At 33.5% G+C, this 21138-nt stretch overlaps 1 protein-coding gene across 2 annotated transcripts in view; it reads right to left on the minus strand.

The window, feature by feature from the left end:
- The window catches only part of LOC143431680 (protein real-time-like), a 65259-nt gene that overhangs the window by 22798 nt on the left and 21323 nt on the right, over positions 1–21138 (minus strand). Inside the window, exons 3-6 of one of the 2 annotated variants that reach the window (XM_076908604.1) lie at positions 19740–19871; positions 17687–17815; positions 17502–17605; positions 2124–2212 (exon numbers count right to left, since the gene is read on the minus strand). In XM_076908604.1, coding sequence (XP_076764719.1) covers positions 2124–2212; positions 17502–17605; positions 17687–17815; positions 19740–19871 — 454 coding nt within the window. The remainder of the gene's footprint in view (positions 1–2123; positions 2213–17501; positions 17606–17686; positions 17816–19739; positions 19872–21138) is intronic. The other variant, XM_076908605.1, reaches the window with a different exon arrangement.

Here is a 21138-nt window from a genome sequence, read left to right on the forward strand (position 1 = left end):
GACTCCAGTAACTATAACATAAGCTATAACTTTTGACTGAGAAAAAATATCTACTTGAATTTTGCGTCAAAAAATCACAAAAAATTCAAGCTTTCGAATGCTGTATCGCTCTTTACATTTTTCGAAACTTTTAAGTCAACTTTTACACATAATTCTGGCATAGACTCCAGTAACTATAACATAAGCTATAACTTTTGACTGAGAAAAAATATCTACTTGAATTTTGCGTCAAAAAATCACAAAAAATTCAAGCTTTCGAATGCTGTATCGCTTCTCATTTTTTTCGAAACTTTTAAGTCAACTTTTACACATAATTCTAGCATAGACTCCAGTAACTATAACATAAGCTATAACTTTTGACTGAGAAAAAATATCTACTTGAATTTTGCGTCAAAAAATCACAAAAAATTCAAGCTTTCGAATGCTGTATCGCTCTTTACTTTTTTCGAAACTTTTAAGTCAACTTTTACACATAATTCTGGCATAGACTCCAGTAACTATAACATAAGCTATAACTTTTGACTGAGAAAAGATATCGACTTGAATTTGATGTTAAAAGATCACAAAAAATTCAAGCTTTCGAATGCTGTATCGTTTTTCATTTTTTTCGAAACTTTTAAGTCAGCTTTTACCCATAATTCTGGTATAGGCTCCAGTACAATTTTCACAAGATTTTTCTACGCAATTTTGTTTAGTATAATAATAATCTGATCTCCAGTGATATATTTTGAAGTATTGAATCATTATATATTTAAAAAAGCATTTATTTTGTCCGAAAATTGCATCCACAGCTTGCACGTCGAAGTACATTTTAAGTTATAATTCTGAAACGAGAAGTTTTCCCAGGATAAGATTTATACCACTTAAAGAGCATAAAATGAGCTTGTTATACCAAGCTTTTTGTTAAAATGTAAGAATAATTTTTCTGAGTATTGCAATTTTTCGCAATTTTTCACAACCGTTGAAACTAGAAATATGCGTAAAGTTGACTTAAAAATTTAGAAAAAATAAAAAGCGATACACCCATTCGAAAGCTTGAATTTTTTGTGATTTTTTAACGCAAAATTCAAATCGATATCTTTTCTCAGTAAAGAGTTATAGCCTAAGTTATAGTTACTCGAGCCTATGCCAGAATTATGCGTAAAAGCTGACTTAAAAGTTTTGAAAAAAGTAAAAAGCGATACACTATTCGAAAGCTTGAATTTTTTGTGATCTTCTAACGCAAAATTCAAGTTAATATCTTTCCTCAGTCAAAAGTTATAGCCTCTGAAAGATTTCACTAAACGCGTACTTTGAAGTATATGGTTTTTGAATAAAATCTCTTAATGCGCATGCGCGTAATAAGCGAGTTCATCGCAACGCCATCTGAACTTCTGCCTCATTTGCTGTTTTATTTTATTTTTCTCTTTCTTTCTTAACAGCCTCATTTTTATAATATGTTTTGTTCTAAATACATGAATGTGCTTTTATACGAAATATGTAACTTTTTAATAAGTTCAATTGTGTTTCTTATTTATTTGTCTCTTTTTTTTTAGTTTCTAAAGCAATAAACGTCTAAAGATAGTTAAAATCAAGCTTAATATTTTTTTTTTTTTTTTTTTTTTTTGGCGCCCTGTAACTCACAACTGAATGGACCAAATAAAAAACGGCAAAGGAATTTTTTTTAGCGCAAAATGTCACCTTTCCAACGAGCATAAATCTGAAATTGTTGGATCGATACTTTACGAGATATCGATCATTACAATCATCTATAAAAAACAAAAATAATGAATTTATTTTTTCCTAATTTAAATGTATAAAATTAGAATAATAAATAAAAACAGAATTTTTATGAACTGCTGTGAACTTAGTTCTTCTAGTGCAGGGGTTCTCAACCTATTTTATAGTGCAGACCAAATCTTTTCATTTTTCATTCATTATTTATAGTAAATAAATATTAAATTTTTTTTATATTAGTCAAAAGTAAAGTAATATCAGAATATTTTCGTGATCGACTGTAGTTGTACAGTGTGACTGCCTAATTATACGACGTATACACCACAAATCTAACAGCCTCAACAAATTTTGTACCACCAAATACTAAAAATGTAAATCATTTATCAAAATTTATGTGAAAATCATACCTCTATTTTGCAATTTACTGTCCGCGAAGCCATAATTTTCGCTATGACCAAGTTTATGGTTCGAGTATTCCTCAGTTTCAGCAATTTCCCTAAACAAAAACAAATAACAACATAAATAACGACATCACAAACCAAATATATTGTGGCATCCATTGAATTGAAGTGAAATTAATTATTTAGTAAAATTCCACTTTTGTGAACATAATCATTATTGATTTAAATAATAAATAAGATCGAAATGCCATAATTGTAAATTAAAACACGAAAACCATAAGTACAGTTATTATGTTGTGGTTTATTATCGTATTGTTGAATTTAGTAGATAAATTAAATTGAAATTGCCTATCTGTAATTTAATGGCACTAAATGATGGTCAGTGTCCAAATTATTGAAATGAAATTCGAAATGTTGCCTCTGTTGAACTTGGCGTAGGTTATTCTATACAGTTCTAATAGATAAATTAAATTAAAAATTGTTTTTCAGTGATAAAACGACTCAAATGTACTATGTGAGGGCCAGTTTTTAAATTATTGAAATGAAATACGAAATGTTGCCTCTGTTGAATTTGGCAAAGGTTTAGTGGATAAACTAAATTGAAATTGCTTATTAGTAGCTTACGATACGGTCAGTTTTAAACTCGAAATATTATTTCTGTTGAATTAGTCGATGATCACTATTCGATTTTAATGGATAAATTAAATTACAATTATTTTGCAATAACTTAATGGCTTAAATATCGATATGCACACGCGTCATTATTCAATACGATAAGCACACGCAGACTTCTTAGCTTTAGTGCATTTAAGAGTACAATAAATTTATGCGTAAAAGACATACATGAAATGCAATGGCTACGATAAAAGGTGACAAATGCTTTGTCCACCAATAATACATGGCTACAATAAGAGGTGACAAACTCTTTGTCCACCATCAGATCACCTTATCGATTCCTCCACCAAGAAAATTAGTTCTAGCTCTTGCATGCGTTGTTAAAGGAAGACACGTAGAGTAGAAACTAATTTCTTACTAGTAGAAGAATCGACAGCCAAAAGAAAACTTGTAAACCCTGATCGAAGAGATCAATGAAGTAAATAGGGACACGAATGAGCCATGCATAATCTGAGGGCTGTTAATTCGTCTATCTGATCTAGATATCGCATCGTGAAATCCATTTCTATGACACTATAAAATAAGCATCTCCTATTTCCTCTTTTTTTAAGTCAATTAAAGCTTATTTTGTTATAATAGCACGTGTTGGCTACAGCATGCACCCAACGAGGGTTCACATTTTCTACCACACCAGTCTTACACTTGTAATAAAATAGTTTACAACTTTAATCCTCGAATCTTTCACTTCTGCAGGCCATTTGCCCAGTCGAGGCGCTCTTTTAGTTTACAATTTATTGGGACACACGAAAATTCCATGTACGTCGCTTTGGGGTCGTAATTAGCACCTTTAGGGTGGCTGTTAATTGCTAGAAATTAGCGTTAAGATACCTGACTTCTTTTGGCAAATTTGAGATCCACGAATCTGAGTGTCCCATTAAAAAATGAACGCCTACTACAAGGTACAACATTCGCGAGATCAAGGGGTTTTATCAAAAATAAATTATCGCATCACTCTTCACTATGCGACCACCATTAAACACCATAGAATGTAAATTAGGTACAGCCTTCTCAATAGAACTATTTACAATTGTTTAATCGATATCCCTACTGTCCGTTAACACAGTTCATCTTCTTGGTCCTACGCAAGGCCAGCGTCCTTACTTTAAAGTTCAACTATCGTGCGAAACGATCACTACTCCCGCTAAAACAGAGATGCAATTACAAATACACATCTACTAGGTCCTCTTCGAACGATTAGTGCCTCGACTTTCATTCAGTCTCAAGGAAAATACCTCGCATGAAGATTGGGCAAGACACGGCTGTCCAATTATCTTGCTTATTGGAGGGTCTCTTTTCTGAAGTCTTCGTGGAATTCTGAGACTTTAAACAGTTACAACAGGCACGCTGCTTACTGAACGATGCAAACATATCGTAGTCTGGTTTGCTGCTCCTAGACGGATGACCAGACTTAAGTACGCCTGAGAATTTGTCTACGTACGAGCAGAGCGAAACTTCTTCGACAAGGAGCTCTCTTTCTTTTATACGCCTTCGAGAACTGTTCATTTTGGCTTTTAGAGTTTGTCGTTAGCATTGGAAGAGTCACTTTTCAGATCACTTCCTTCGATAGGAAGAAATCTCTTTGTGTGAGCCAGCATTTGGTACGTCTCTTCATTCGACAATTGCAATGCTCTGTCCTAACGTTGAATCGCCATGGATTCTGTTGTAAGAATGTGATCTTCTTGCAAGAACGAAGACGCATCATCCCAAAAGAACCAGACTTTCTCGTGAAAGTAACTTTCTTCTTGGATGGGACAGAAACGCTTGCCCTTTTCTCTTCGGACAAGAGCAAATCAATGGATTCTTTGCGTTCGGTTAACAGATCTCTTGAAATATCATCAGAAAATGTCAGCGGTTCAGTTCCAAACACATTCTTGGTTTCAATTACTGCGTTGGTCATCTCTGCGATGGGTTCCATCGCACATCCACAGCAGCGATACTTGCAACACTTTACGAACTTACAAAACCATTATTCCTGCGAAATTGAAAAACGGTTTCATTATGCTTGCTCGACTGTAGCGTTTGCTAGTGGATTCAGTGTCAACATGTATTTTAGCAAGCTTGGTAATTGTCAGAGTGAACCTGCACAGCGTACTTAATTTGGATGCATCAGAAACTGTGCTACTGATTTACATTTAGATCCAAGCTCGCGAACCACAGTTCAGATGTCTGTTCTTAGAACAAAGACGCTACAACTTCAGTTAATAGGTCTCTTGAAATGGCATCGGAAAACAAAACAATCCAAATAGCAAACTGGGAAGTAGAAACATCCACTGGAAGAATAAGAACAAATCTTCTCAACGTTGGACCAAAACGTTCTCTTCAGAACAAATATAGTTACGTTCTTCAAACCACAGATTCCAACAAATACACACCAATTACAATACACTGGACAGTTGTCTTCATCAATTGAAGAATATATTATAAAAATATCCTGAGATGGAAAGCTTGCATAGCTCGATGATTAAAACACTAAGGAAATAAAGATGAAATCCTTCCTACAGAATAGAATCATATCTTCATAACATCTGATTTTGTACAATAAAATAAGATAAAAATATAAATAAACTATCTTTGAGCTAATAGGAAGTCACATCACTAATTTCTATAAACTAAACATATAAGGAAAACATTAATCTGTACTACGTATAACTCGTATCAATATTTCTTCTCTTTTTCAGTAATTCTACTATATCTTCATTGTAAAAATAACTTCCTTTATTTCTACACTGTTTGTACAGGATGATTCACTCACTAGTCGTGTGAGAAATTTTTACAGATGATACTACACCTGAAATGCAAGAGAAAAGTTCCTATAAATTTATATCTGATTTGCAAAGATAGCAAAGAAAATTTGGATTTTTGTTTTCTTCAGAGGAACAGCAGTTGCACTTACAATATTGATTGTATCTCAAGAAAATGAAAAAGAAAATTGAAAAGAGTAATAAATTTCCTATTACAAGAGTCCCCATTTTATTCTGAAGCTCCAAAACAAGAGTAATAAAAGTTCTAGCTTATCGTAGAAGGCAAAATTTGTAAAAAGAGCTAGACTATGCATCGTAAATGATGGAAACCAATTTGAAAGTGAACATAGTTAAGATAATAAAGGGCTAACTGTAAAAAAGCTAATAAGATTAAATGCAATAAATGTGATCATAAGAAAAATGTAGCTGGTAGTTGCTTTACCCATTCCGTTACCTTCCTGCAGTTTTCACCATTTCACACAAAATTTCTTTACTTTCATGCTTCAGAATAAAAAACTGATTAGCTCATCAAAAAGCTTAGCGAATAAAGAAGTTTTTGTGAAAATTGCTGCCCTTCATGTCCAAAAATAATTACTTAAATAGGAGACCAAAGTTTTTGTAATTTACAAATTTTGCCTTCTGAGATAAGTTCAAACTTTTATTACTCCACCTGTTTTGAAGTTTCAGAGTAAAATGGGGACTATTATAATAGAAAATTGATTGCTCTTTTCAATTCTATTTGTTATTTTCTTCTAGGACTAATGGTTTCAAAGATACACTCAATAATATAAGTGAAACTGCTGTTTCTCTGAAGAAAACAAAAATCCAAATTTTCTCTGCCAGTTTTGCAAATTGGATCTAGGTTTATAGGAACTTTTTTGTTGCATTTCAGGTGTAGTATCATCTGTAAAAATTTCTCACACGAATAGTGAATCACTCTGTGTAGGTATAACAAATTTTGTATCAGCAATATACGTATCCAAACAGCCTCGTTGAGAGCCACGTTGAAGTACTTCAAAGTTATATTTAAGTATCATCATTATTTATAATAATAGCCAACTAAATCCATGACTCGATAACGTTAAGATTCCCAGTCTTCAAGATTACAAGATGCAACTACAAAATAAAGAAAGTTAAACTCGACCGAATGAAATATAGCAACACAATATTTTACGTATCACTCTTACGAAAGCAATGCATTTCCAACTGAGAACAAAGTTGTCGCCATCGATTTAATCGAAGGCACTTTTCTCAATAATTACATTCTCGCCATTGAGAAACTAACAGATCATGCCAACATATAATTTGCATCCACAATACCAGTGAATATAGAGCGCACTTACTTGATTAATAAATCTGTAACTGAAGAAATAATTTAGAACACAAGTATATATCGTTACCACAAGAAAGATCGCTAGTTATAAGATGCAATTACTTAATACTATTGAAGAAATGTTTAATCGTTTCTCACTATATTCCAAAGGTACAAGCCAAATAAAAGGCAGAAACAAGATTCAACAACTCCCTTATTAAAGATTGCCATAGCAAAGTTATGAGAGTCGCAGACAAATGCTAGTTTTGAGAAAGTAGAACATTAGTTGTACAGTTTGCATCGAATTTCTAAGTAGTATATGACTTTCTCCTGTTTTCTAGTCTAGTAGATTTAATTTTCTCCTGATTCTCAATAACAATTACCCTGCTGTAAACTTAAGAAACATCCAGCGAGCTTCTGGTCACCAAATATTTGGGATCAGCAAGCAGTCGCTGCACAATAGCAGACCAGATTGTTGCCATCACCCTTAGTATCAAAGCTTCGTCATTTCTTCTTTACAAATACACCATCAGTACTGGAAGGAATGACTAAGTGGCTTCGAAATCAATGTTAGCGTTTAGTTAGACTTCAGACGCAAGAATCAGTCGAATAGTATAAAAGCAAAGTAGTCAGTTCAAATAAACAGCTTTGTCGTCAAAATCAGAACATTGAGTTTCTGCGTTCCTACTGTTGTGGATGGTGCTTCGAATATAGGCACACTAAGCCAGTTAAAAGACCAAGTTTTCAACCACCCTCGAATGTATCCAAAGAGCAACTCTTCCTCTATTTAAAGATGATATTGCTAAAACCAAGAATGCATTCTAATTCGACTATCCGTTAGAAGTTCAACAAATACTTTAAGATACTACGATAATTATCTTACTGTCTAAAATCAGACGTTGGCTGAATTAAAATGTTTCTTCCGTACAGCCCAAATCTTGTACAAATTCGTGTAACTGTTTATCAGAAACTGAAATTAAAATTGTTAGAATTGAGCAACGCCCAATAGTTTTTAACTGAATATATATTTAATAAAAGAAATACCCATTTGCATGGTCTACTACAATTGTGTCTTACATGAATGGACCACGTAGAACATAGAAAAAATACAGCCATCATTTAAATAGCCAACTAAACTGAATTAAATATTGTTATACTGTTTACAAATGCAACTGAACTAAATTAAATGTTGCTATACTATTTACAAATGCAACTGAACTGAATTAAATGTTGCTATACTGTTTACAAATGCAACTGAACTGAATTAAATGTTGTTACACTGTTTACAAAAGCAACTAAATTAAATTAAATGCTATTACACTGTTTATAAATAAAGATCAAGGCTTTAAAGTCATATCCAATAACAGTAGATTTCTAAATTGCAGTTTTTTTAATCGGGAGTTGAGCTGACACTGCAATATTGAGTTAAAGGTCTGATCTTTTGCCTAAATTTGATCATGGTTCAACGATCAATCATGCTAAGAGACAAGTGAAAATATTTATTTGTTTCTTTACTTAAAAAAACTAGCAAAAAGTTATCCAAATATTATATACATCTGCTGATGTCGTTAGAGTGTTTCTGGATCTCCAGACTCCTCTATATTGCCTCAATTAGCAATTTTTTGGGCTTAATTAAAGAATATTCTGTATCCTACAGTGCTAGACTATGACTGACAGTATAAACTCAAGTTAATGCACCTTTTATGTTCTCAGAGACAAGTATTTTTAATATACACTTTATCCTGAAGGAGTATCCCTGATGATATCAACTACGGATGTGCGTTTTCCATCAGAAGAGGTGAATATTTGTCTGACTTTCTTGTTAGTTGCAAATATCACTAATCTTCACGTTGTTTCTTTTTAGTAATCTTCTTATGCGATCCATAATGCTTGAAAAACTATAAACCAGTCTACGATGTTGGTTTACCCTTGTTTGTGGTATTGGGATCGCTTAATTGTGTCCTAACGCTTCTCTATCAGATAAATCCTTGCAGATAAAGACTAATATGTTCCACTTGAGACATAATGTACCCTGCTTCGCAAATGTTTAATACATTTTTCACTAGAAAACCAATTACCAAGATTCCTTGCGATGGACGATGTAAGATCTCTAACGGAAAGTACAGAGGAGCCCTGAAGATCCATTCTAACACAGCAACAAAGAGGTAGAATATCGAATTGATCACTTTTGAAGCATCCTTCTCTCGATTTTTCAATTAAAAAACTGATTACAGGGTCAAATATGGTTGCAAACGATGAAACCTTTACCTACGAACAGCAGTATCTATTTCTACTGGGCTGTTGGAAGCCCACGCCTGGAAGCTTTCGCCTCTAACAAGGATCCAAGCTGCGGAAACCTCAGAAACAGTTACAGTATAGTCACAGTAGCAGACACAATATAGGTTTTACAAAGTAAATAGATAAAACAAATGATAAGACAGAGCACAATTAAGTTTCTTCATTTTTGCTTCATCCGATCCTGCTATTGCGATTACTGTTCAATGGACGGTTGATATGGAGCTACGTATTAATAATAAGACACAAGCTACGTCTACCATATTCGTACGCAGTATACATCTCTACTTAAGTTCTGGACAGACGGACTTACACTTACAAAACTATTACAATTTCTCGTTAAATGAAATCAGACGTACATCAATCACTAAGAAAGTATCTAATGGGTGAACTTGTATAAGTACATATGTAACGTTAGAGATAATACATAAAATACATTCAAATTGCAGAAAGTAATTGCGATTATCTTTTGATACTGGTCACTAGATGGACAACAACGCTTACAATCTTCCATAAGTTCTCACTTCAGTGTTTACGTAAAAGAACTCTGATTTATTCTTAATGTACGAGTCTTCTCACATTACAGAAAATGCTTTTTACAATTATAGCAGGTTTAAATGTGGGGGCATTCAAGATTAGAAGTTTTTCTGAACGTGGAAAAGACTCGTTGCTTAAAAATAATATGAGAATTTACTTAAAAATCAGAAAGAAGGACAAATCTATGTCCGAGAAGCAGAAATAAGTTTGAGAAATAGAATATACAAGACTAAGATCGCGAGGGTACCCATGGAACCACATAGACATCATCCCGAAGAGGAGAACTCCAATAATTTTTCTTATAGAAAAGCGATTGGAGGTCTTTCGTATCTGCTAAACGAGAAACTGGACCTGGCTTGGCTTTTAGCGTTAATATTGAAAGCAGATCAGTTGAAAATTAAATTTCTCAAGATGTAACAAATGTGAAGAGGACACTGCGATACGCACAGGCCACCAAGGAGACTCGTAGAGCAGTAAAATATTAAGATAAGTATAAAATAAGAGCGCATCAGGCTATATATTTACTATTAATATTAGTTTGCTCCATTTTGGTAAGAGCAAATACCATTACAGTTCATTTCTTTAGAAACAGTTGGAGACCAAGGCTTCGAAGACAGATTTTGTACAACAATACGACCAACGCATGGAGTTTGAGGAAGTAAAATCATCAACTACGAACTCTGAATACGCATCAGCTTCTAAAAAATCGAAACAACTTTAAAAATTAAAGGACAGAAGCGTATAATCAGAGTACAATAAGGCAAACAAGTAAAGAAGAGGGCAAAACATGTTAACGCCAGATATTATTTCTCATCTGAACTGTATTACGAAGGATGATTTGATCTAAAATATTGTCCAACGGATCTGTGGTTGATAGATATTATGCCTCAGCCACTACGCTTAGAAAGATTTCTCAAATTTAGAGATCTATTCGTAACGATCAAATGAAATTGCTGTAAAATACTAACTAGAACGTTTCATTTTCGTTTCAAAAAATTAATTTTTGCATGAACATTGTATCCAATCGTACAACGTATTCTACAAAATAAATGGAGAAAATATATACAGCAGTGACCTCTTTCTGTTTAATTTCGACAACCCAATAAAGAAAGATGAACCAAGTACGCATTAAACCTAGATAAAAATTAATTATATCCTGGCAACAACGATTAGTCAAGAATGTGGTACATCAACACGAACAATACTATGCAAAACATCAATAACATCCTAAATCTATTTAATCCATCTTTTAATTAAAGGTTTAATACGTGTCTACCACTACAGCTCGCTATTGTTGTCCTATAATTCCAGGAAAAAAAATCAAAAAAGTCCTCTTGGAATATCACTAATCATAATTTGTACTTAGAGAACATTGCAGACTTCTTAGCTTTAGTGCATTTAAGAATACAATAAATTTATGCGTAAAAAACATACATGAAATGCAATGGCTACGATAAAAGGTGACAAACTCTTTGTCCAACAATAATACATGGCTACAATAAGAGGTGACAAACTCTTTGTCCACCATCAGATCACCTTATCGATTCCTCCACCAAGAAACTTAGTTCTAGCTCTTGCATGCGTTGTTAAAGGAAGACACATAGAGTAGAAACTAATTTCTTAATAGTAGAAGAATCGACAACCAAAAGAAAACTTGTAAACTCTGATCGAAGAGATCAATGAAGTAAATAGGGACACGAATGAGCCATGCATAATCTGAGGGCTGTTAATTCGTCTATCTGATCTAGATATCGCATCGTGAAATCCATTTGTATGACTTATTATAAAATAAGCATGTCCTATTTTCCTTTTTTAAGTCAATTAAAGCTTGTTTTGTTATAATAGCACGTGTTGGCTACAGCATGCACCCAACGAGGGTTCACATTTTCTACCACACCAGTCTTACAATTGTAATAAAATAGTTTACAACTTTAATCCTCGAATCTTTCACTTCTGCAGGCCACTTGCCCAGTCGAAGCGTTCTTTTAGTTTACAATTTATTGGGACACACGAAAATTCCATGTACGTCGCTTTGGGGTCGTAATTAGCACCTTTAGGGTGGCTGTTAATTGCTAGAAATTAGCGTTAAGATACCTGACTTCTTTTGGCAAATTTGAGATCCACGAATCTGAGTGTCCCATTAAAAAATGAACGCCTACTACAAGGTACAACATTCGCGAGATCAAGGGGTTTTATCAAAAATAAATTATCGCATCACTCTTCACTATGCGACCACCATTAAACACCATAGAATGTAAATTAGGTACAGCCTTCTCAATAGAACTATTTACAATTGTTTAATCGATATCCCTACTGTCCGTTAACGCAGTTCATCTTCTTGGTCCTACGCAAGGCCAGCGTCCTTACTTTAAAGTTCAACTATCGTGCGAAACGATCACTACTCCCGCTAAAACAGAGATGCAATTACAAATACACATCTACTAGGTCCTCTTCGAACGATTAACACCTTGACTTTCATTCAGTCTCAAGGAAAATACCTCGTATGAAGATTGGGCAAGACACGGCTGTCCAATTATCTTGCTTATTGGAGGGTCTCTTTTCTGAAGTCTTCGTGGAATTCTGAGACTTTAAACAGTTACAACAGGCACGCTGCTTACTGAACGATGCAAACATATCGTAGTCTGGTTTGCTGCTCCTAGACGGATGACCAGACTTAAGTACGCCTGAGAATTTGTTTACGTACAAGCAGAGCGAAACTTCTTCGACAAGGAGCTCTCTTTCTTTTATACGCCTTCGAGAACTGTTCATTTTGGCTTTTAGAGTTTGTCGTTAGCATTGGAAGAGTCACTTTTCAGATCACTTCCTTCGATAGGAAGAAATCTCTTTGTGTGAGCCAGCATTTGGTACGTCTCTTCATTCGACAATTGCAATGCTCTGTCCTAACGTTGAATCGCCATGGATTCTGTTGTAAGAATGTGATCTTCTTGCAAGAACGAAGACGCATCATCCCAAAAGAACCAGACTTTCTCGTGAAAGTAACTTTCTTCTTGGATGGGACAGAAACGCTTGCCCTTTTCTCTTCGGACAAGAGCAAATCAATGGATTCTTTGCGTTCGGTTAACAGATCTCTTGAAATATCATCAGAAAATGTCAGCGGTTCAGTTCCAAACACATTCTTGGTTTCAATTACTGCGTTGGTCATCTCTGCGATGGGTTCCATCGCACATCCACAGCAGCGATACTTGCAACACTTTACGAACTTACAAAACCATTATTCCTGCGAAATTGAAAAACGGTTTCATTATGCTTGCTCGACTGTAGCGTTTCCTAGTGGATTCAGTGCCAACATGTATTTTAGCAAGCTTGGTAATTGTCAGAGTGAACCTGCACAGCGTACTTAAATTTGGATGCATCAGAAACTGTGCTACTGATTTAGATTTAGATCCAAGCTCACAAACCACAGTTCAGATGTTTGTATTTAGAACGAAGGTGCTACAACTAGTTCCATAATATCATTAATCAATGATGTTGGATGTGTAGCATTATTAAACGTTTCTTTATATCATATGTGCTGTCTTTGGTCAAACGTGTGAATATATAATCGTCAAGTAATTAATGTGGTAAAATGTGGAAACTACTGTTGCAGTTTCAAAGCGCATTGATAGTCATAAAAGATATGCTTCTAAAGCGTAAAGTAAATATGTCAGAGTGTACCATTAATGGTATCTAAAAGTCGAGTTTAACGCGTACCATCGATGGTACACGTGGAAAAAAAACGTATTAAAAATCGTTTGAAGCTATGGTATATTTGTTTTCATACATGCTTCTTCAAAATTCTAACTTCGATGCTTCTTAATCAAGATATATCGATATATAAAAAGTATTGAGAAAATTTTGTTCCAATGATTGTATAATAAAAGAAATCAGACTTTCTAGATCAGAGATAGTCAAATCATGCAGAATTTACCTAAATGAGGCGCATTGGATGTTTACAAATAGCGCATTCTATTCTTTCGCCTAATTACTTTGTGGAAATAAACAGCGTAATTGAATTCATCTTCATATTTTCAACACATGAGTGCTCTCTGCTCAATTCATGGTCTTCTTACTTCTCAGTTTGTCGTACTTTTTTTACAGTTTGCAGTTGTAGGATGTGAATAGTTGTGTTGTGTGTATATGTGTACATGATGTAGAGGCAGAGAATGTTTATGTGAATATGTGTGCGTGTATATGTAAGAGAGAGTGAATGTGTACGCCTATGAAGAGACAGATAATGTGTGTATGGATATGTGTGTGTGTATGTAAGAGACAGAGAATGTGTGCGTGAATATGTGCATGTAACAGGTAGACAATGTGTGTGTGAATATGTGTATGTGTATGTAAGAGACAGAGAATGTGTATGTGAATATGTGTATGTAAGAGATAGATAATGTGTGTGTGAATATGTGTATGTGTATGTGTATGTAAGAGATAGAGAAAGTGAGAGAGATACGGAGAAAGAGAGAGTTGAAAAGAGAGAGAGAGAGAGAGAGAGAGAGAGTTGGAGAGAGAGAGAGAGAGAGAGTTGAAGAGAGAGAGAGAGAGAGAGAGAGAGAGTTGAAGAGAGAGAGAGAGAGAGAGAGAGAGAGTTGAAGAGAGAGAGAGAGAGAGAGAGAGAGAGAGAGAGAGTTGAAGAGAGAGAGAGAGAGTTGAAGAGAGAGAGTTGAAGAGAGAGAGAGAGAGAGAGAGAGAGAGAGAGAGAGTTGAAGAGAGAGAGAGAGAGAGAGAGAGTTGGAGAGAGAGAGAGAGAGAGAGAGAGTTGAAGAGAGAGAGAGAGAGAGAGAGAGAGAGTTGAAGAGAGAGAGAGAGAGTTGAAGAGAGAGAGAGAGAGAGAAAGTTGAAGAGAGAGAGAGAGAGTTGAAGAGAGAGAGAGAGAGAGAGAGAGAGAGAGAGAGAGAGAGAGAGAGAGAGTTGAAGAGAGAGAGAGAGAGAGAGAGAGAGTTGAAGAGAGAGAGAGGGAGAGAGAGTTGAAGAGAGAGAGAGAGATAGAGAGAGAGAGAGAGAGAGAGAGAGAGTTGAAGAGAGAGAGAGAGAGAGAGAGAGAGAGAGAGAGAGAGAGTTGAAGAGAGAGAAAGAGAAAGAGAGCGTAAGTGAGATGCGGTACGATTAAAACTAGCGCAAATGAATTAATCTAATTACAAGATTAATTTATTCTTTTTCTTCTCCTAAAACAAAGCAAATCCTATCGCAATTCTTATTTTTCAACCGCAAACGTGAATATAAAAAGGTAAAAAACGGTGTTTAAATTATACGTCTCATCTTAACTCGTTTATAGACAAAATTGGCCTATGGTACGTAAAACGTTGACCACCATTCGATTCTATAGAAACTAACATCTGTATTAGTCAGGAAAATTAATATTTTTCCACCACGGTAGAACTACTCAATCACTATAGAAACTAACATCTGTATCAGTCAGGAGAATTAGTTAATAGTTTTGCACCACGGTAAAACCACTCGATTACTCTAATAGAACCATTGGTCAGGGTTCAAACACAGATTTGAAAACACTTAACGTCGAAACGAAGAATCGAGGGATAATCGCTGTAGACCATTTATTTCGCAGCCTCGATTTTCTCTTTTCTTTCGAGAATTAAGAACTTCATCTCTATTTTAGGAAATTTTACTTCAACGACTTTTGGGGATGGTGGAGAGATATTTAACCACTGCGAGAAGAAAACTCAACAGCTTCTACAACAACAAGAGAATACTTCGTTTTTCTCTAAGCTACGACTATCTTTGCTAAAAAAAATTCACAGCTATCGATGATTTCTTATTCTCGATTATTATTTATACTCATTCAGTTAATTGTCGAAGAAGTCTTCTATTGAAATGGAAAAATTCTATTTGGCAATAGTTTCTATTGTTAACGTCCAGAAAGGCACCAAATGCAAAGAGTTAATAAATAAGAATTAAATTTTATTAATTAAAAGTAAAGTTTCAATATCTCCACGTTTAAGCACTAAGCTATTTTCATTTCTACTTTCCACGTTTCGTCTTCCTAGCATTGCCTCATAGACAACTATTTCTTTCTCTGTATTAACATCTCACCGTATACAGGAATTTCAGAAGCAGAATCTAAATAAATAAAGTTTTTATATGAACGAGTCTGTCTGTACGTTAATATATATGACACATAGTATAAATGTAGCAACGACAGTGATTTGTTCCTACATATAGATGCATTGAGACATAAAATATGGAATATTAATAATAAATTTTAAATAAAAGAACAAATTTTTAGAAATAATTGTATAGCAATTAATAATATTAACAGCATTAACTTAACAAGACGAACTTAAATTAATACTACTAATAATATTAATAGCATTAAAAATAGCATTAACTTAAAAAGACGAACCTAAGTTAATACTATTGATAACATTAATATCATTAAAAATAGCATTAGTATTCTTACTATTATTAGCATTCTAATGCTACTATTATTAGCATTCTTGTTTTTGTTTGCTTGTGTTTGGAAATTTTTGAGAGAAATGAGAAATCCTTTATTTAGTGGAGTCCATGACTTTCTAATTATTAGCAGATTAGTAATTAATTTTCTTCATTTGATGAGGCACTCGACAAGTTACTCTAATAGGGATTTTATTTAGCACTGATCGATATTTATTTATCTGTAAATGAATCTGGTGTAACTAACAACATGGTAAACTGTTAATTCTACTCGATTATAGTCCTAGTCGTAGACATTTCTGAGACCATGTGGGCTTTAAACTCCATTTCTAGGTAGTAAATCTTTAGTTCTTGCCTCCTGAGCCTCTTTTAAAGGGATACCAATTGGCACAAGAGAATTTACCAATATTTTATGCACAGTGACGTAGTACGACAAATGTGTTGCACTACAATCAGAAAAATCTTAGAACTTTTCAATATTAATCTCATGGCCAAAAGAAATTGCAGTTAACAATACATAATATCAATTGATTAAGCCTTCGTTAACTCTCAAAATGTCTAAATCTGCCCCATCAAGCCATTTTTTGTACATCACTCTAAAACAATTGTTTCTTCGTATCATCTTCTTCTTATTTGCTATTAATATTGAGAGACATAAGCTTGATTTGCTGCTCCTATGTGGCATTAAGACCTGCAGGCTGAACTCTGTTTCTAATATGCTGAAAAATCTGTTTTGAATGTGACTCTTTCGCACTTATTCACCAAAAGTTAGAGAAAGCCCATATGGTCTTCAAAAATAGCTGGAAAATTGGTTTTACACATTTATGCGTAAAAAACTGTTAACATATTCTGAATCTACATTAAATTTCCTATTTAATGACATTCATACTAAAAATTCATTAAATGATATAAATTTTTTCTCCATCAAAGTTTGCAAAAACCCATTTCTTTGTAACGGTTTTCTTTTGTACCCCATTTTCAATAGTAATTTAATAGAGAAAGTGCCTGTAACGCAATAAAATTAAAAAATATACTTCCTACTATAGCTTTAATTAGTTTCACAAAGAAAACTACTCAATAACACATTTTTCTCCAATGACTTACGTCAAAAGACCTGAAACAGCAAAGTGGGTGAGGCTCTTCCTCCTCACCCTTTGCTTCAAGCAATATAAAACGAAAAATAAGAACGAATCATCGACTCTTGGTTCGTTTGCTATCAAATGAGCCTATTTTCAGTGAAAATTTAGACTTTGGCTTTCGTCTACCTACATTGACCACCTGGGGACACTGTGCTTCACGTCGTTGGCACGTGTTTCTGTGTTTTATCACACGTGTGCTTCTAACTATTTATGTAAATAACTATTTGTGAATAGCATGTTCTTCGCGAAGGAATCATTTCAATTTAAAACTCACCCATCATCCTTTCCACCTAACTTATTCGTATCCACCCACGGAGTTACATGCACAATACCTTCTTCTTTCAGCTGGTTCACGAAGTACTCGATTATCTCTCTGCCCTGTAACATTTAGTTTGAAAATAAGCGTTAGAGAGAACAACCACGAATACAGAAAGGAAATTTGTAGATGAGAATCCATACCTTCGAGATGTTTTGGGCGTATTGCTTCATCGCTAGCTTCTCCATCGAGTTCTCGAAGCCAAAGAAGTTTTTAATATCCAAGCTTGCGGTTTGCTCGAAGCATGTCCATTCTGGATTTTCTGGATGAATCTGTAAATTGATTTTAAACAGAGTGCGTTAGCCAAATGGATGATATTGAGCAGATAGAATAAAGAATAACGACAACTACTAAATTTAATTGATTGGCTATTTTACTTTAATTGATCAACACTGTCAGACAAATTTGCAGCGTTTTGCTCTCGGAACCAAGATTTTATTTTAAGTTTATAGTCATTCCATGACTAATAAATTATAAATTGATTGACGCAAAGAACCAGATACTTTTTTACTATATTAAATCAGAGTTTCTTAATTGTGCTCATAATTGTGAAAGTGGTCTAAGTGAATTCAAACTTTAAAAACAACATTTTCGCATGAAATTCACACAAAATTTCATATTCATAATAAATTTCCATTAATCGAGACTAATAAAATTCTAAATAAAATGGTCGCATGATGTAAAAATGTTTTTTAATTTATTCAAATGCAATTCATTAAATATCTCGAAACAAAAAACATATGACTTAACCACTTTCATAATTATGGGCACATATATGATACATAGTATAAATGTAGCAATGATAGTGATTTGTTCCTGCATATCGATGCATTGAGGCATAAAATATTGAAACTTAATAATAAATTTTAAATAAAAGAACAAATTTTTACAAATAATTGTATAGAAATTAATAACTTTAATAGCATTAATTTGAGAAGACGAAACATAAGTTTCAACGCTATCAATGTTATTAATAGTATTAGAAATAGCGTTAACTTAAGAAGAGGAACCTAAGTTACTAACCTAAGTTACACTATTAATAACATTGATAGCATTAAATTAGATTTAACTTAAGAAGACGTACTTAAGTTAACACTATTAATAACATTAATATTATTAACATTAGGTTCGTCTTCATATGCTATTAATAATATTAATAGCAATAATAATAGCATTAACTTAAGAAGACGAACCTTAAGTTAATACTATTAATAACAATAATATTAATAATAACATTATCTTAAGAAGACCAACCTTAAGTTAATACTATTAATGATGGCATTAACTTAAGAAGATGAACCTAAGTTAATGCTATTAATAACATTAATAACATATATTATAATAATAACAATATTATCAATAGCATTAACTTAAGACGAACTTAATGATATACAATTTATCAGCAAAAGGATCTCTTCTTAACAATACTACTGTATCTCAAAACAAAGCAAGTTATTGTTTCAAATAATAAAACTTATAGTTTTTTATTGCGTTAAGACATTTATAGGACACTCAGTTAATTTTGTAAATGGTCTAAGTCAATAGAAACTTTAAAAACAACATTTTCATATGAAATCTACACAAAATTTCCTATTCATAATAAATTTCCATTAATCGAGACTAATAAAATTCTAAATAAAATGGTCGCATGATGTAAAAATGTTTTTTAATTTATTCAAATGCAATTCATTAAATATCTCGAAACAAGAAATATATGACTTAGACCACTTTCATAATTATGGGCACAATTATTGTAAAGAACTAGCAAAAATCATCGATGATGGTAAAAAACCGCAAATGGTTTTAAAGCTGCAAAGGATCGAATTACTTCTTCTTTGCAGTAATGCATTTGGTGCAAAGATATTAAAACCACTTATTAGACCAGTTTCATTTCAGACCCAATTGGGGTCGCAAAACTTGCAGCGAGGATCCCTAAAAATTCTTTTTACTATTCTATTATATTTCTATTGAAATTTTTCACATTGTCTTACGTCTTAAAATGAAAAATTAAAGTTAATGACTTAAAATTGCAGAGAAATATTTGCCTACGATGCTTAATGGGATTCCACAACAAGTTTCTGTAAATATTATGGGATCTTCACACTGGAAAGCTTAAGAAACACTGAGTTAAATAAAATAAACGGTTGTATTAAATCATACATCTAATCAGGTACAATCTGAATCAAAAATACTTACAAAATATCTGCACTTCTCGATAACAGTGACTCTGGACGAAAAGCTTTCATTGTACGCTTCTATTTCGAGGATATTGTTCCGTCTGTCCAGGATATTTCTCTGAATAAAGTACACAAAATCTACTCCAATGATCTGAAACAGAAACAGAAAGAAATGAGTGTTAAACAGCGTTTTTTAACCAATTAAATTGCTTCTTTTTATATAAATATAGGAACAAAGTACTTAAGACAGTAAACAAACTCTACAAATTATATTCTGAGTCCATAACACAGTACTCTGGACTTTCTACTTTAATTTAAACTCGTGGACCTCATATATTTCATTCTAAGTCAAGGATGTCCAACTTTTTGGTTTCTTTGGGCCACATTGGAAGAAGATATGACATTTCGGGTCACAAATATATAACACAAAATAGAATTCATTCACAGCTTCCAAATGTTTGCTCAGAAAAATGGTCTTTAAATATTTTTGAGTCGCATCGATGCTTGCCTTGGGCCAGAAGTTGGTCAGCCTTGGCCCAAACCTTTGCACTCGGCTTCTTTTTAGATGTTGGCAACAGAACTATTGCTCGAGGATTGCTAACGTCTTCCAAAAGTGGAAAATTCCATTTCAATAGAGAACTTGAGGGAAATATGCATTTCTCAAAAAGCTATGATGCAATAATATTAATTTTTGCAATCACTGATCAATGCTGATGACTTCTTTAGAGTGCAAAGGGTTAAAACTACATTGGTGGATCCCAACTGACATAAATTAGCATTACTATGCTTGAGAATTTAATATTTTGCTGTATAACCAGCTCTACCAATTTAGTGATGCTTACAAAGAGTCTAACCAGGCTGATAATGATCCTTAATTAACTTATGTAATTCAAGATGTTTGGCTGTAATTTTTTGTACAAAATATGGTCAGAATAGTGGTTCAACTTCACCGTCAATTATGAAGAGATTAATTGAAAAATTTAAGGAGACTGGACTAATTGTTCTCACACCAAAATGAAGGATTTCGTGGAAGTAAGTGCCCTGTTTGGCTTGATTTAGTGTGATATAGTGAGTTTGGCTAATTTTATGAGTACAATGCTTATATGCAATGTTTATGGGGTCTCACAACAAATTTCTGTAAATATTATGGATATTAAATTTAATTTTAAAACTGAATACAGAAAAGAAAGAATCGAATGCTATATACAGTTCAATGTACAGGGTGATCATTAACTGGTGGTACAATTGAAAGGAGAGTGGTTCTACATGAAAAAATAAGTCGAAAATATAGAATAACAATTTTCCATTCGAGGCTTCGTTTTCGAGATAATAAACTTTGAATGTATTCACAGTAGATCATTGCCTCGATTGAAGTTACGTTGATAAATACTCCCAATATCACGCGTGTTTATAGAAAT

This window comes from Xylocopa sonorina, unplaced genomic scaffold (genome assembly GCF_050948175.1).
Source record: "Xylocopa sonorina isolate GNS202 unplaced genomic scaffold, iyXylSono1_principal scaffold0014, whole genome shotgun sequence".
NCBI classification, from domain to species: Eukaryota; Metazoa; Arthropoda; class Insecta; order Hymenoptera; family Apidae; genus Xylocopa; species Xylocopa sonorina.